The 18,316-nt window shown below is 36.3% G+C and overlaps 1 protein-coding gene across 1 annotated transcript in view; it reads left to right on the top strand.

Annotated features, from left to right (window-relative positions):
• Positions 1-16,564, top strand: part of LOC146629224 (laminin subunit gamma-1-like) — an 83,911-nt gene extending 67,347 nt beyond the window's left edge. The window contains exons 10-11 of the mRNA XM_085357121.1: positions 16,089-16,287; positions 16,441-16,564. Coding sequence (XP_085213247.1) covers positions 16,089-16,287; positions 16,441-16,564 — 323 coding nt within the window. The remainder of the gene's footprint in view (positions 1-16,088; positions 16,288-16,440) is intronic.
• Positions 16,565-18,316: the final 1,752 nt, after the last annotated feature.

The raw sequence follows: 18,316 nt of genomic DNA, 5'->3' as shown, positions 1-18,316 counted from the left end.
GCTGGGAAAACTAACCAGCCAGCTCCTTACACAAAATGACAGCCATCTGTCACTCAGACTGGTTACCTTTCCTAACTTTATGCCTTAAATGGATAATTTCTTTAGAAAGTCACTTCCCCGTGCAGTCATGAAGGAGGGAAAGAGCTATAAAGACCCAAGCTGTTTTTTTATACCAGGCTGTAAACGTGTTTATTTCTGCTGTATTTCTGCCAGGAATTGAATCACTTTTGCAGCCGGCCTCAAGTGGCCATTTGAGCAACTGCAGTTTTTGGCACTTGGTGTTGGAATCACTTTAAAATTGGAGGTTGATCTTGGCAAAAATATTATTACATGTGAGTCTCTTCTTATTGGTGTTAACACACCATTGATAACTTTCCAAAGCTTTCCCCATAAACCTCATATATCATTCACTGTGGACTTCCTGGATCTTCTCACTTGCAGTGTACCTGTAATGTTCTGCCCACACAAACACACTGCCCTGCAGTTATACTTTTGGTGTAAACACTCTAATAAAAGAACAGCATGTCAGAATTCCTCTTAGAAAAGTTCTGTGTGGGTTTCACAAGAGCCCTCAGAGCTAACACAAGTAATCTGAGTAGATCACAGGTTCACGCTGCTTCACACTCCACTGTGTCCTCTTCTCTGAAGTATATGAAGCAGCTGTAATTCTTAAAAACTGTAAAACAAAAAATAGTCTGCTCTTAGCCTTTATAGCATCTTTAAACTTCATCACTTTTACAAAGCGTATTGCATGTGTTTTGCATTTACTCACACGCACACTAATGGCAGCAGAGCTGCCATTAATTACACACGGACATCTGCATATGAATATACTAGAGATGGCACGATACCACTTTTTTATGTCCGATACAGATATCATAAATTTGGATATCTGCCGATACCGATATGAATCCGATATAATGTTTTTTAATCAATAAAACTTTTTTTTAAATATCTTGCTGCATTTTGTATAAGTTCATATTCAAGTTTAAATAAACAACACTAAAGCTATTCTGTTATACCTGTGTGTAAAAAAATACACTGCACCCAAAATATTTCATAGTTCAGCAATACTGATCAATCTAATAAACTTAAACCTGCACCATCCTCCCTATTTTGGTATTTTAAAGAGTACTTAGCGGAAATATTAAGCAACCTAACTAATAGGGTTGCAAACTCCCAGCAAAATAAAAAAATAGGGAACCACCCCCCACCCTCCACCTCATGATGCTTAATCGACGTAATCAACTTTAGTTTGATGCAGTGTGAAAAAAAATGCACAGAAATAAATTATTTTTCAAAAATAATTAAATAGATTCAACATCTTTCTTCTACAGAATTGCAGACTGCACAGATGGTACCTTCCCAAAAGAAAAAGTACTATAGCTTACTACGGTATATTAGACTTAACAGTTACTATATAAGTAATGGACTTCTATACATTTTACATCAGATTAAGACTTTGGGTGTAAGATTCAGATAATTATTTATTAAAAGCTAGACATTTTAAATGAGAATAAGAAAGAAAAGTATGTCTTTGTGCCCCCTTTTCCCAGTTCATGCCCCATCGGCCCCCCTGGCTAAACTTTGCTAGATCCGCCCCTGCACAGTTACCAGCCGTCAGCTGCGTAGAAAAAGATCCTGGTGTAGAAAGTAATATTAAATAAATTCTAACAACAGCTTATCAAGGTTAAACGTGCTGCTGTTGTTCAGCCGCTGGTTTCCTCTTTCTGGTGCAAAGTGGGCCAAAAACAAACAAGAGAGACGGACTCACGACAGAAAAGCCGATCAGCTGATCATTGATCAGTTTCACTATTGAAGTAGCAGCAGGAGAGGGAGGGAGAGAGAAGAGGCCGTCTCTCCATATATCGGTTGTTAAGTTTAACGTGGGAATGCTTTACAAACATTCAGAGATGAACTTACACACTTGCTTTACTTCTCTCTGGGATAACTTCCTGGAGATGAAATGCTGGTTTGGTAGCTACGCTACAAATACACACAGCCGCTCTATCACGTGCTGCATACTGCTCCAACATGCTACTGTTATGAGCCGAGTTACGCCGTGTTGCAAGTTTTGTGAGGTGCTTTTTTGATATTTAATGGATCAGATTACATTTTTTATTTCTCTCCGAAATCCGATCCAGTAATTTACGTCAGTATCGGACCGATACTGATACGTAATATCGGATCGGTCCATCTCTAGAATATACATCATCTCTAGGCATGGGACTTTGGTTCTGGAAGCCATCTTTGGTTGCATGTTGTTAAATATCTCAATGTGGATAGCAGGAATGAAATCTTGAAACCATACAGTGCCATTTGATCACATGTAATTTTTTTATTAGCCATTTAAAAGCATATCTAAATTTTTTTTAACAATGACCAAAAGACATAATAGAAACTTTGAGGAGAGGTATACACTTGATACAATAGAAACCCCCCAAAAAGTTAGCAGACCAGTCAATGTTTTTTCAAAGTGGGGATTTTGTGGGTCCACATAGCAGACCAAGAACCAAACTGCAAAACCTCTCTCTGCCACCTGAGCCACAGTCCCCTAGTACAGCAGTCCCCAATCTTTTTTTGCGCCACGGACCAGTTTATGACCAACAATATTTTCACGGACTGGTCTTTAAGGTCTCGCAGATAAATACAACAAAATAAAACCAGTACCGGTACAAAAAAAAAAAGGAAAATGTATTCATAACACACGAGAAAAGACCCAGGGAAACCAAGTTAATGATAGATTTAAAAAAATAGCGATAACCATATATTTCACATCCGAGACTTAACTCCCCATATGGAAAAGAAATAGTAAAAACTTATATGATTTACTCTGGAAAGTGGCCACTTTCTCATTACTTTCATATATTGTTTTAGTAAGCATCCAAAACATACAAGTTTCATTTATATAATTTTTCAAGGGATCTTATATCTGTTTTCACTCTTGTATGCTTTTCATACAAGTTTCACACAAGACAGATACAAACTTTATAAGATTTATATATATCTTTTCCATATGGGTCTCGCTGCCCGGTATCAAACGACTATCGGTCCGTGGCCCAGGGGTTGGGGACCGCTGCCCTAGTATATTTCTCTTATATACAATTGCTCTTTGTGCTTCTGTATTTCATGTGTAGTACACTAGTCTGCATGTGCTTACTTTCTGTGATGTGTTTTGCTTTATCAGTCAGCTTGGTTATGAATAAAATCTTCCTTCCTTTCCTGGAATCACGTTTCTATTGCAGCTACCATGGGACCATAGAGCGCCTGCAGGCGGTGCAGTTTAGTGTCAGACTTTTAGAGTCCTGAGAGTATTGAACCTGTTTAAAAGTTTAAGGTTTGTCCATCCAGCCTTTGCCGTCAGATTGCCTGCATGGTGGTCGATGTTAGAGCCTCAGTGGGACTCCGGTTTGTGTGAGGCAGCAGTGATTTAATTGAAATGGAGCTGATTTAATTTGGTTGGAGCAAAGTCTAAACCCTCTGATTGATTGGGAACTGCTTCTCCATTCCCCAAAAGTTATACGGGCATCTATCACTTGTTGTGATGGCAGCTTTATGTGTTTCTGGCACAGTGTCAAAGGTGGCACAGTGAGCGGACTTCAGATCATTCTGACAGACTCATAGAAACAAAATGGAGATCAAGTGGCTCAAACTGCAGCTCTGGTTTCTTTTTGCTGCTTTTGTTGTTGTTCATTCAAATGCACGCATCATTTATTTGCAATGACCCAGGGCTGCAGCTATTATTTTTATTAGCAATTTCTCTGTTGATATATTTCACTGTTGATCGTTTTGTCCTTCAGCTTCCAGAGTCCAAGATGACATCTTAAAATATCTTGTCCGAAACACAGTGATATTTGCTGCACAATGATAAACAGAGAACACCAACCAATTGGAGAAGCTCAGTGAATGCTTGGTATTTTTTTGCCGTACTTTTTGACATTTTAGGAAATGCATTTAATCATTTTCTTGCCAAGATTTGGATGAGAAATTTGATGGTACTATTGTTTTGTCTCTACAAAGCCACCAACAGCTCATAGACAGTCAGTGGTTCAACTTAACAAAAGGCGCACTGGGAGTCTCACTCCAACCTGGCATCTCTTCAGAGGTTATGAAAATTGCACCTTGAAAACCAATGAGTTAAGAGAGCATATTTTGCATGTTTAATGTGGAAGGCCCCATGCCCTGAAACGGTTTTTTTCCTGAATTCACCTGGTTTTTCTGACACAAACCAAATTAAATCTACTTGTTTTTACACCTCATTATATCTGAAAGTAAAACAAGCAAGATATAAGTTATTTTAATTTAGAGTGAGTCATTAGTGTAAGAGACTTTGAGGTTCATTCACCCTCTTTTTTGCTTTAAACAAAAAAAGAGGCTAATACACTTATCAGTACATTAATTCTTATGAGCAAATGTTGAAAAAATAACATGATCATGAAGCTGTTTTATTTAAAAAAAAAATAACTTAAGGGCAGGTCTATCGTCTACAATCTGTTAACTAATATCATGTGTCCATAAGTAAAGTGTGGGTGCTTGAAAAGTCCCTCCTTTTCTTTTTCCTAACCTCTTTTCCTCAACCTCGATGAAAACAACATTGAGGTGAAGGAAAGGTGAGTAGAACTGGTAAAAATTAGCAAAACAGAAGAGAGGTGCACTGAGAATGTGAACGACCTTCACTCGTCTCACAGTAATTTCCTCTGATTAGTAAGTCTGTCCAATAGCCTATAACATTCAATACATCTTATTTTCTAATATTTACCTGCTGTTATCCAGTGTAACTCTTTTTCACCGCCCTGTTTAGGATTTCTGTGACTGCATTAAAATTCTCTCTATCCATCACTTATCGCAGCTGACCTCAAATAAAAACGAAATTATGATAATCCTAAAGGCTGCAGTACAGCAAAGGACATTCATGCAAACTGATTATACAGAACCTTAAACACACTTTAATCACTTAATAGAGCTCATAATCTTCTGCTGGGAGGTTAAGAGGCAGTTGTTAAAACCTCAAAATATATCTGCAGGTAATGGCATGAAATGGAAAAGGTAGTTACAGTTAACATTTACATACACTTTGTTTATTATGTTGATTGTTTTCATGAATTATCAGGTGGTCCTTTGTTATGAATTATGGAACTGCCTTTTCTCCTCCCTTTTAATAAAGCATGGTCCCAGGTCTCCTCTGCTAAAGGAAGCAGTAAAAGAAGCATTGAAGCTTCGTTTACTTAGTATTTGGATACTTCGAGGTCACCTCTATCAGTTGGGAACTTCTGTGATTTCTATAATCACTGCTATAGAAGACTTAAAGGTATGAAAATCACTAATAAATATATTAGAGATTTGCTGCTGAGTGTCAGGTGGGTGCATAGTGGGATACTAGCTGTTATTAGGCCACTAAATTGGACCTCTATTATTTATTTTTCTATTTATCACTTATCCAGAAAATTTTATAACTAGCCATATGGTTAGTTATACTAGCAACCCATCCAAGAAATCTTTTACCCGGTTTTAGTGAGTTAAATAATAATATTTCATTTTACATTGCATTGCACTAACCATCTGTTTCTGTGATATAAAAAATACTATAATATATACTATGCAGCATGCTAATCAAGCTGGCTTTTGCTAATAACTTAGCACAAGGATGAATGTCGGATTTGGGAAGAGGTATAAAAGACTAATAATTTATGTGGTGGACTGTATATTTATATTTTTTATTCTTTGAAAACCAGCTGTTGTCAGCTGACCTGTACTGATGCCACCTTGAGGTTTTCTGGTCTTTTAACCAAATACATTCTACAATACAGGCAGATGTTACATGAGACATCTAGGCTGCTTTCCGAACTCCAGGCAATGTAAAACTAATATAAAGGTGGAATTTGGCAAGTTTTACTAAAGATATAATACCAAAGTTTTTCTAGAAGAAATTCCTAGCATAACTGGAAACCTTGGCAGTTTTTTAGAAAAATACTCTACATTAGCTTTAGTTTTAATGGTCAGTGAGACATGATGAACTCTATATGTATAGAGTATCTGGTGTAATCTGATAGAAATTTCTTCAATTTGCTGATCGTTCCCATAAAATAAGTTTTTAATTCTTCGAATGGCATCTCTCACTTTTATATGTACCAAACTGAGCAGTGACCATGGATGTAACAGTCTGTTGTGTACCAGTGCAACATAATCCATCCATTAGCCTTCTCTTTCTGACCTTTGAAGAATGTAAAATTACTATCATTTAATTTGTTTTCCAAGCTCTTCATAAGTAGAGCTTGCTAGATGCTGAAATACTGCAATCACAACTTTACTGACATTTTTATGAGAGAATGACAAGGATGAAATGCGAACAGTAGGTGGAACCATGTGGTGACTTAATGGTCTCTGTGGGAGCAGCTAAAAGGTCTCCTATGCTGCAGAACACAAAATTGAACTTGCTTGAGTTTCTTATGCCTTAAAATTGTTATTTTACTTAATAACTTGTTCGTTGAAAGCATTCCAAAATATCAGCAGCTAAAATGCTAAATTAAAGCTTTAAAACTGGATTTCACTAACTAGTGGGTAAAATCTATTTTTGTATATACAGTAATGTTTTGTATCATGAACTGTACAGAATAGCACAACATCACCCAGTTATTTTTGATGGCAAATCCAAAACCTGATTACTTTACAATCCTTATTTTATGTTTTGGAAATTACATGTCCCATTTTCTTTCTTTCTTTCTTTCTATATAATGTGAATTTAGGTACTAAGCCCATATATACATTACAAGAGTCTTTGCTGAGTTAAAACTTCAAAGAGGAAGGAAGACTTTTTTTTTTTTAAATAAATGTATGTATGTTTGTTTTTATCCCATTTTCTGAAGTAACTTTTTACTTTGTTACCTATTTTTAGTGGTAACTTGCTGATTTATTTGGGACTGAAGTTGATTGAGTAATCAATTTTTCATGAAGTAGAAAAGCAAGTTGCACATGAATACAGCACGCTGCACTATTTACTTATTTGTTACATTTTTAAATCCTCCCAAATTTCTCATGTGAGATGATGAATGAATATAAATCCTTGGAAATACACAGACTGCAAATCACACTTACGCATGAATAATCCTTTCATTGTTTTTTCTATAGTGATTCATTACTTTGGAGATTGGCCTGCAAGTGGGGCTATTCTTCGATGGTCTATTAGGATTGTGAGTAATTATCCCTTGGTTCCTCAGTTCCTTACAGACAGAGAGAGAACTCCCGGGAACCACATGACGTAAATCAAACCCCCAGCAGAATAATAGCCAACAAGCTACATCTGAAAACGAAGCCCTCACCACCATAAGGGAGCACTTTAGGAGAGAATATTAGCTTAGTCACACAATAGTATTACTGGGCTCATTACCCACAGTTATGCACGGGATGTTCAGTATGTATTTCCTATTAATCATTTCAAAAGTAATAGTTCGGTGAGCACAAGTTTCTTACATTACTCATTACAGTGCATCACTACCCAAATGTTGGTAATAAACACTTGTCTGATTCCAAAATAAATTAGCTCTACCTGGACTGTTTTTACAGTGCAACAATGATCTGGTGCTGGTGGTGATACATTTTTGAGTCCTTGTTGTGTACACTCAAAAAAATGAAACGTTGACTTTAATTAAAATTATTTTGTCAACAGGTTCCACGAAATTGAATTATGTTAGTTTAAAGCAAAAATCTTTAGTTCATCTAATTTAAAAAAACTACTTAAGATTAACAAGACATATTTAAGACTAACTAAATCAAGTTATGTTGTATGAACATAGATGATATATTTTCAGGTTAGATAGTTTAGATTAGTTACTTCAACACATTTCTTATTTGTGGCAGTAAAATGTTAAATTTAAGTTAGATTAATTCAAATATTATATTTTCAGCCACCTTGTGCTTTATTAATTAGTTTTACATAAATCTATTTTGTCAACAGGTTCCACACAAATGAATTAAGTACATCCAACTTATTTTTTAAAATTTATTTTATTGCCAACACATTCAGTGAGCATTTGTGTAAACCCAGTCCAAAATAAAACACAACAGCTCATTAGGGTTAGTAATTAACAGTATGTAGACAGATGCAACATCAAGACTTTAAATTAAATGTCTGTATCTACCAGAAATAGAAGAGAAAAAAAACGCATTGAAGATCACATAACACATTGATAAGATGACACTTGAGTTATGCACATGTGATGCTAGTAAGGTCTGTGAGTGTTTTTTTCTTTTAGTGTCTAAAATGGATAGCAAAGTTGCTATTTGCAATGATTGCTTAGGGTCAGTCCAGTAACACAATGCCAATGAAGTGCTTTCCTTTAACAATGCAAAGTGAAGTGTCCACCTCAACAGCCACAATTTAAAAAAAAAAAAATTATGTAACAACAACAACAACAACAACAACAACAACAACAACAATAATAATAAATAGTCCACTGATATTAGCAATCAAAGAAAATTACATCACCATCCCAAATAAAACTTTAACAAAACATGCCAACATTATGGTCTAACAATAAAACAGCTTGTCAGCGTTCAGTTTTTTTGCAACAGCACAGCAGTAACCATTTAACACTTGCCACTGTCAACATTTATTTTACCAGTGTTTGGGCAAAAAACTTCAGCTGTAAACATTTTAACATGGAAACAATTGTTCGTCTTTAAAAGTCCACAAAATATACATTCATCCTGCATTCCCAACTTGGATGATCTGATATCCTCGTGTTGGTGTTGTTCCCAGACCATCATGAAAATGTTGTTCCAGGTTCAACATTGCAAGTGACCAATCACATTGTTGTGACGTTATTCTATTCCAAGCCATTCGTGCATTTATGAAATTCCAATGTTGCAAGGACAATATCAATTCTGCTTACTGTTTATTAAAGGGTTACGGTTAGGGTTAGGGTCAGTTGATCGGCGGACAGAGGCGGTTTCACGCAGCTTAAGTACAGTTTTTTGTTTTACGCCAGTTTTTCCCGAAGTCGCAAAAGTATGACGTCACAACATTCTGATTGGTCACTTGCAATGTTGATCCTGGAACAACATTTAGTATGATGATCTGGGAACAACACCAACACGAGGATATCAGATCAACCTCCTAACTTACCCTTATTTTTAGTATGTATTGCAATTACCTTTACAATGCACACAATGTAACACAAACTGAATATGAACATATTTCCACCTCATAACAATATGCCTTGAACGCTAATATACACACCACCCTTCAACATTTCTGGTGCAGTATCATCTCTCAATTAAATCCTTTAAATCTCAATACTTTTGATTGTCTCTTAGCTTTCAGTCTTGAGGTTAACTGAGATTCAGTGCATATATCCCACCCATTAAGAGTGCACATGCAGAGGCCAGGTCTTCCAGGTCATGCAGGACACACTAGATGGTTATACCCACATCGGCTGGAGGAGTGCTGGCATCAGCTCTTTCGATGGTAAAGATAGCAAGGGTAATTTGTTCCAGCTCCCTCTGAACAGCTGTAGCTTAGACACAAAAACATAGAAAAATGGCATCCAGTTTTAAAAAAAGAAAGAAAAAGGGCCAAAGCTACCCTTTAATGACGTAAACACAATATTAGGAACATGCACCCCAGTGCGCCACTATTTTAGACTACAGATTCAACGATAAATATAAATAGTTTGGGTATACAAGAAGATTTCCCAAAACATTTAAACAGGTTCCATGCAAATTACAACAACAACAACATTACAACATGCAACAACATTAGTTATTCAAAATTTGGTTTAATACAGATAAAAAACTAAACTAAAATTACCAACCAATTATTCTTTGAAGAGGATGCTTGGGTCTTCATTCAGGTAAAAAGGTAGTGCCCTGAGGACACACTCCCTCCCCTTTTCAATGGTTTCCTTCTGTAGAGAGTGGCAGAGATACAGGAAGAGAAAACAGATATACTTTAGGATGACAGAAACTCACATTATACGCAAAATGAATGACATAGCCACTGCACAGATAGACATGTACACAAGACCAACTAATCATCACATGGACATGAATAGTTAACCTGTTGGGCAGGGTTTCCACCACATTATATATGTCCATAATGGAGGTAAAGACAAACTAATACATCATCTTTTTTGCATTCAAAACATAACATAAAAACATTCACTTCTGGTTTAACCTAAATCAAGGGATCAGATTTTACATATGTTTAGGTAATTTAAATTTTCCAACGTTTTGAGTACCAAACTTTGTCTTGCTTAATATAAATGTAAGTGCACTGTGCAGCTACCATACACCAGCTGTTTAAATTTGAAAATGATCTTATTAGCCATAATATTTTGCTACCAACAGAATAACGCACCTGTGTGGCTGGGGCCAAAGTTTGTCTAATTTTCTTCCCTGCAACGCCTCCTTTTTTCTTGAAGACTTTTATGAGCTGGTCAGTGTATTGGTCAAGTTGTGTAAAAAGCCTTGGAACATGCAGTAGTAATCCTCACATATTCTGCTTCCACCTGAAAATATGTCAACAAACACAACATACTGTACTGTAAATATACATACTATATGTACACATATACAAACTAAAACTAATGTAGTAAGACCTCATTAAAGCTATAATTTTAACACAAACATTTACACAAAATGCTAATGGAGCCATTACAGCTTTTATTGTTATTTATCAAGTTCCAAAAAATATTGATCACAGCTGATCTGAAAAGAATTTCATGCCTCAGGCCCTTGAACTGCAACCTTTACCATGGTTCAGATGTGGAGAAGAAATAACAGGGGCATGGGATGGGTCACAAAAGAAAACTTAACTTATAAAACAGTTTTGTTTTTAAAAGTATAACAGTTCACATACCACATACAAGCTCAGCAATACCACATACACCACATCAGTATAGGAGGGAGCAGGTAAAGGCAGGATCTGAGATTTATAAAGAAAAAAAAAATTAATTCCTTAATTTCAAGAAGCAAATTATTGTTTGAATTACAACTAAATAAAATACTACTCAGAAGAAAAGCAAGAGATTGACACTGCCATGTGATAACTTTCTATAGAAGCAATTATCACCAGGTCTGTCGACCTCCATTGTCTGTCCACTCATATGTCTTAAATAATTTTATTAAAAAAATTAAGTGTGTACTTTCACAAACTGTAATTTATAACTACATTGATATGTATAACTCCGCTAGGAAACATGCTGTATTTACAGACCATTTTTACATAATACAGATTACTGATAGAGCAGAACAATGGTGTCACAGTGGCTTTCGCCCTTGACTTTTTGGATTTTAAATGTCACTTTATGCTATCCTTACTATCCTATTCGATATTTCCGACTCTCGGATTACAGAAAAGGAATCCCAAGAAAGCAAATGGAAAAATAACCCCTTGAAAGAATAACCCCATGAACCCCTGTAGCTAATCCCTTAATAAAACAAAAAACAATAAAAATGTTTCTTACACAGTCCACAAAATAAGCATGTCCAGGACCCAGTAAAACTAATGTAAAACAAGCGCACGCAAACGATATAACATGTCTTGTAAGACAAACGCAAAATATAACCATGCTGGACATATAGATACTACACAACATAGTCAAAGAAAAAAGTGGTCTTACCTCTCAAAGAAACAGCAGCTTGGCGCCAAAACAGCCTTTTTCAGTTAAATTTGAAGTCTTCCGCATGAGCAGGCACAAGCCGTGAAACCTTCTTGTTCTGCGCGGTTTCATTACAACTGTTTTTGCATTACTGCCACCTTGTGGATATACAAGGTATATCGATCCTAATTGACTTAACTTAAATGTTATGCGATCAAGTAACACATTAGTATTATGTACGTTGAATAATAGACACAATTACGTAGACTTGATTAGAAAAACATATGTTAACTTAACAAAAACATATATTTTAAGTAAAATGAAAATAAATAATTAATATACACTGAACAATCCACCTCATTCATTTTTTTGAGTGTAGTGTTTGAGAGACTGACAGTCGAGGCAGAACCTTATAAAAGAGTTCATCTATTTCATCTCAAAGAGAAGATGGCAGAGATAATACATAAAGTTCCATTTTATTGAAATGCATCCATAGGTATTGTTCAAGAACACATGAAGCTAAGTCAAAGATTTGTAAAACATCAGTCATGGTCGCAGCTAAAAATAAAACTGCTGTTAGAACAAAACAGTGTGAGGAATGACAGGAAATCTTACCACTCAGTTTGGCCATAGATTATCATCAACCCCACACCCAATGCTCTCCTTTGCACTGCAAAAGGGTCAAAATGGTGTGAATGGGACATCCGTCCCATCCAATTGTTACACTTCTCTCTCCTCTATGAACAGGCGTTACAACTAAAATCTATAATAGACAAATTTGTCTGCTCCATGTTTAGAAATTGTCAGAGCTCTGTTACCATTATTTTCTATAAGCATGTTTTACAATTACCTCAGATTTTGACAGATTAATTATTATGCAAGTGATGACTCACACAATGAAATAATGATCAGATGTTTTAGAGGGTAAAAACATTAATTAATTCATTTGTAGAAACACAATTAATTTTGACTAAGAGGATATACATGACCAAGAATGTTCAAACTGTATACAACTGACACAACTTTGACACAACAACGTCATTTGTTTTTACTGAGAGTCCTTGAGTAACTGTCTCCCTTTTTTTCTTTTACCCTTTCCCTTACAGTGATGTACAATAGCAGAATGTTCTTTGGTAGAAAACTAATAGGACTACAGCGTTAGAGACACAAATAAGTCCACTCTCATTTAGTCAAATTGTTAATCTAAAAAAAAAAAGTCACCCACCCTGGCTTACACAATGTCAAAAAACTTGTCATTTTGGTAATTGCCACCATTTATTCCACGAAATAAAAGCTTAATTTTGACACATGAATTAGAGGCTTTTGGTGAGGTACAACCCATCACTGGTTAACAAAAGTGGTCAGACAAAAAGTGCCAAAGCAATTGTTAAAACAGTAAAACAAGTTTTGAAAAATGTAGTTTATGCTGTGATCATTTTTTCTGTTTAGTTTTACTAACAGCTCAGATAGTAGAAAATGTCACCCTGTATGAGAAAAAATATAAGCTATAGGGAAATTGTAACTTTGAACGTTGGTGCCCGCATAGCATGAGCAACACTGAATGCATAAACATGCTCTGTCTATTAAACAATGCTTTGTTACAGATTTATGTGAAACTAAATATATATATTTAGTCCTAACACCCCCACGTCCATGCTGATTTAATCTGTAGAAGGTTTTTTTAAAAATGTATTTAATTAAAAATATAAATGAGCAAACGTTTACTAGAAATATAGCTGAAAACATGAAGCCTATAGAAAGGTAAGAAATTACTGACTGTACATCTGAACATATACAAATAAATACACAAAATAATGTTTCCCTTTTTTTGGCCGCATGTCTTAGGATACATTATTTGTGTATTAGTAGATGATCATTTCTTTCTTTCTTTTATAACCTTTGTGTTTTCTACTAAAATCTTTTGTGTTTACATCTTTAATAAAATAAATTTAGAAAAGAAAACTATATTAATTTATACCAGTAGAGAAGTTTTGACCAAGTAAATGCAACACCATTATATAGAGCACATTATGACAAGCCAGACAGCTACACATCTTGCTTGACTATCTATATTTTTATTGCTGCCAAACCTCCAGTCCACATGGACAGTCCTGAATTTGGAGTCATTTGTTGTCTTATGATCTGCCAAATGAAAGCTGGAGCATTTTAGCCTGCAGCAAACTAATGCTAATAAAACTAGCTGTTGCCCCATGTGATCCATAAATCAGTGTTAAAGCTTTAAACAGAATTGTGTTTATCAACTGCTGTGAAATGCAGACTTGAATTATTTACCTTGCATCACCGCATCATGTGGAGGTGTTTCAGTCTTTGGGTCTAAACATCTTGGCCTTGCAATATTGGTCATTTTTTCTAATGGTTTAGATGTTTAGAAGGTGCTCTATGAAGGAATTAGTCTTTAATTGGTCAATGAGTTAGCTTAGCCTCTTTTCCTTCTTGACCTTGACCTGTTTTTTTAACAGTTAGGAACATCGATTGATTCTGAAATTACACTAAGACCTGCGACAGCTCATTTCAAAATGAGTAAATGTTTCGTCCTCAGCAGCTGCTTGTGAAACCACTTATCCTTGTTCTGATTCGCTGTGCCTGTTTCAATTGATTTTGATCTTGTGTTTACATGAATGATGCCTTATTAGACTTAGACGAGTGCTATTGATTGGTCGTGTAATTGAAGCCTTCTCCCTTTTATTACTGCCTGTTTTTCATTTCCCACAAATACTAATCCTACTGATAGGGATTAATACATATCAATAACACAGTGCCGATCCCTCGTTCATGCATTGTTGCAAAAAAGAAAAAAAAATGTTAGCAACTGTGATGGAAGTGTGATGCATTGGCTTGGTTTTTGAGCTTGGTTTCTTATGTAAGATAAGATAAGATAAGATAGAACTTTATTAATCCCTCGGGTGGGTTCCTCTGGGAAATTCGATTTCCAAAAAAGCACAGCACCGACAGAAGTTACAGAGTTATACACACACACATATATATAAATACAGAGACAATATAAATAAAATATACGAAGGGGATAAATAGAATAAATAGGAATAAAAATAAAAATACAAGTGAATTGCACATTTCAAGTATTGAGTCTATTGCACCGTTGACTATTTACAAAAGTATTGCACAAAAGGTATTGCACAGTGAGGTGAAGAGGCACTACAGCTTAGTTGTTCCCTCCTTTGTCCTCCTGTTTCCCCTCCCTCTCCCCTCCAGAGAGGAGTTAAACATGTGTGAAAGCTTGCAGCTTATTAGACATAATAGTCTGTCACTTCATGTTGGAAAAAAAATAATCCTTACATTAGAGTTACAAAAGTCTCACTGGAAAAGTTGCTGAAGCTACAGCATGACTACCTATATAAGAATCTGTTGTGTTATACATTTATTAAACATCATTTACTTGATGATAATTTGCATACTGTGATAAAAGAAGAAACACGGTCCAGACCAAATCGAAATAATAATTAAGCTTCATTTTATTAAAGCAATAGTGTATAACAGTACTTAACCAAGGCACTTTAACAAATCGTCAGGTAATTGCGAGCAGCACTGGTGAAAAGCAACACTTCAAGTCACAGTGCAAAAAGGCAGGTGAGAGAGAGGTCAAGTAAAAACCATCGATTAACACGCTTGTGGACGTCACAGCGAGGGCAAGCTGCACATGTAAGGGCACAGCCCAGATAATAAAAGCCAGCTCCTGGTTGAGCAGATATTAGATGATAAGACAGGTGAATTGTTCTGAGTGACGCCAGAGGCCCCTCGCAAGCAAAACGATTCTTTCAAGTCCACAGCCCTCTCAACCTCCAAAAGAGTTCAGGATGTACTTCACACACCATTACGCTCAAAAACAAGATGGCAATCAAGCGTGCAACCTGTCAGTTTTGCCCACTCACTCATCCAGGTATTGTAGAGAACGGCAGCTTGCTTTATTTCTGTTTTTTTATTTTTTCTTTAAATAGAAATTGTTATAATTTGTGCATTTTTAGAGCAAAACTGTACAGGATCTATACAATGGCTTGGGCTTTTTACATTTTTCAAATCTGCATAATGAGGAAGTGGAAGATTTTTGCCTATTTTTATACATCAGAAGCGTATAACTCTTGTGTGATGTTCTTTTGGCCAGTTTTGGGTGGTAGCGGTAGTGGGGGGTATCTTGTGGTAGCTTTGAAGTCCTGTTATATGAGGAGCCAAAGCCTAGAGGGTGGGTAATTACACGCAGATTCCTGCAGTGCTCCACGTGATCTCAAAAAGCTTGTACTCCACTGCCCTCATGAACACACACATCAACTCAAAGTGAAAGGAACTGGCAGATTCTTTGAAAAGCACAAAAACAATTAATCCTACTTCCAAAAACACCATGCTTATACACAGAAGTTTAGCTCTATATTTACTACATTGATGGCACAGAGCTGACTCAGACTCCAGTAATAAAACTCCATCCATGCATCTTTCTAACATCTGCCCTTACCACTCTAGTGAAATTCCTGGGTCACAAAGTCTACAGCTATGGCCAGCTTCTCTTCATCACCTTTGCCTCTGAGACCCCCGAGCTGCTGCCCGACCACATCGCCCTGGTCCTCGAGGGCTCTGGAATCACTCTGTCTGCTGACCTTTCATCCCAACCAGTGCTTGGTTGTCACCCTGGCCTCACACCACGGCACTCTTTCACCATCAGGTACAAGACCACACTGAGAGGTTTCATAATTTTTGAGTGTTTGAATGTGTTCTAGTTTTTTGTCCCTCTAGAAAATATCAAAGTCTTAGCTTGTATGTTGATATGTTTGTTTTGCTTTGAATCTGTGCATCTCCCTGTCGCCTGAGTCACAAGAGTATATCCTATTCAGTACCGATTACAGCTCACCCACGTTGACTTTGCTGTCACCGTCCCAGCAGAGTGTCAGGATATGAACGCGGTGATGAGCCAGCTACCTCATGCGCTGGCTGTCATGTAGATCTGGCACACGTTGCGTTTCCATTTTTACATTTTATACATATAGCAGATGGTCTTACCTGCAGTGACATGTAATATGTGGAGCAGAGAAAATGCATCCAAAATTCACAAAAGTGATACTGATAGTAATTCTATTGGGGTCAAAAGGTTCAAGGTTCAAGGTTCTTTATTTGTCACATGCATAGTTATACAAGTATAACACACAGTGAAATGTAGCCTGACACGCTCCTCGACATGTGCAAAAAAATTGGGGGGGCTGTAGAGGAAGAACATTATATATATATATATATATATATATATATATATATATATATATATATATATATATATATATATATATATATATATATGTATAGTATATACATTGGGTGAATGTGCAGTAGTAGCAGCAAGCAGGTGAATTCTGTACATTAATATGAATAGACATCTGACTATTTTACAGGATAGACGATATAAACATATTTAAAATTAAAGGAATTTAAATGTACATTGTGCCTTGGTTTAGTGTCTGGAAGAGTCCTGTCTCAGTCAATTATAGATGAGTGTTATTTTGGTCTAAAATCATTGGAAAGAAATCAAAGAGTTAAACAATTAAAAACTATAAAGTAAGGCAGAATCTTGTGGAAAAAGGGGACGTTAGTCCACAAAAATAGAAAAGCCTTGAGAATTTATCGAGTGGAAAGAGAGGGCATATGAGGTATTTCTTTAATAGAAGAAACTTGTAAAAGTCGGATGTTCTGGCTGGAGTAGGGAGGTCACTCCACTATTAAGCTCAAGGAGGCAGAGAAGGGGGGTCGGGCTGGAAGGATGACCAGGTCGTAGCATGGAAAGGAGAGCTAAGTGGATTATAGCGACAGCTTGCAGAGCACTGGATGGAGTGTAGGGTGTGTCTATAGCCTGGAGGTAGAGCGTGTATGCAGACAGTAGTGGTCCCTTTGCAGCCTCACGTGCCAACACCAAGGCTTGAAATTAGATACAGGCTTCCACACACAGCTAGTGGATGAAAAACATTATTGATTTCCAAGAAGAAAATTGGTCTGTTGAAGGAGCAAATAAAAACAGTATATGAAAATGGTCACATAAATATCAGAGACGTAAACCTAAGTGAAACCTAAACACTGTAGCTCAGGTGCTTGGATTGATCCCTGAGTCCTCCATTCATGTGAAGGACTGGTATACTGGTATGCATCCTTCTTTTTTTCCTTTTTTTGCCACATATTGATACTGTTTGAATAGAAAATAGAAGTGCTGTATGAATGTGTGCGATTGGATGAAAAAGACTTGTGATGGAAGTCAGTTTGAGTGCTCAAATTGAGTAGAAAAGCAATATATAAGTATCAGATGATTTACAATTTCCACAGTATTTGGATATGAGCAAGTGATGATCCCAGAACAGGAAAAACATATATATTTTCACAAGCTGTAAAGTAAGGCTTGAGTCATGATACTGAAGCCTGCCACCATAATGACTTAACAGTAGAAGTAAATCTCATAAACTGAAGTAAGAAACCATCTTGAAATTGTGTGGAAGTAGTTTAAAGCATTTATCTCCACTCATACATGCGTTTATATTGTACTGTCTTGACTCCTTTTTGAAGGGAGCCTCTTATGCTTTCTTCCACCTATATACATTTATCCTGGGACTCCACTTCTTTCCACTTGAAACTTCACCAATGAAGTAAATTTCACATCACTATTAGTCACGTTTATCCATCCATCCATCCATCCATCACTTATCTGGGTATGGGTCAGC

This window comes from Diplotaxodon limnothrissa, linkage group LG7 (assembly GCF_057381915.1).
Source record: "Diplotaxodon limnothrissa isolate DT_005_m linkage group LG7, D_limnothrissa_male_GT1.1, whole genome shotgun sequence".
NCBI classification, from domain to species: domain Eukaryota; kingdom Metazoa; phylum Chordata; class Actinopteri; order Cichliformes; family Cichlidae; genus Diplotaxodon; species Diplotaxodon limnothrissa.
This window is presented reverse-complemented; position numbering and strand designations above follow the sequence as displayed.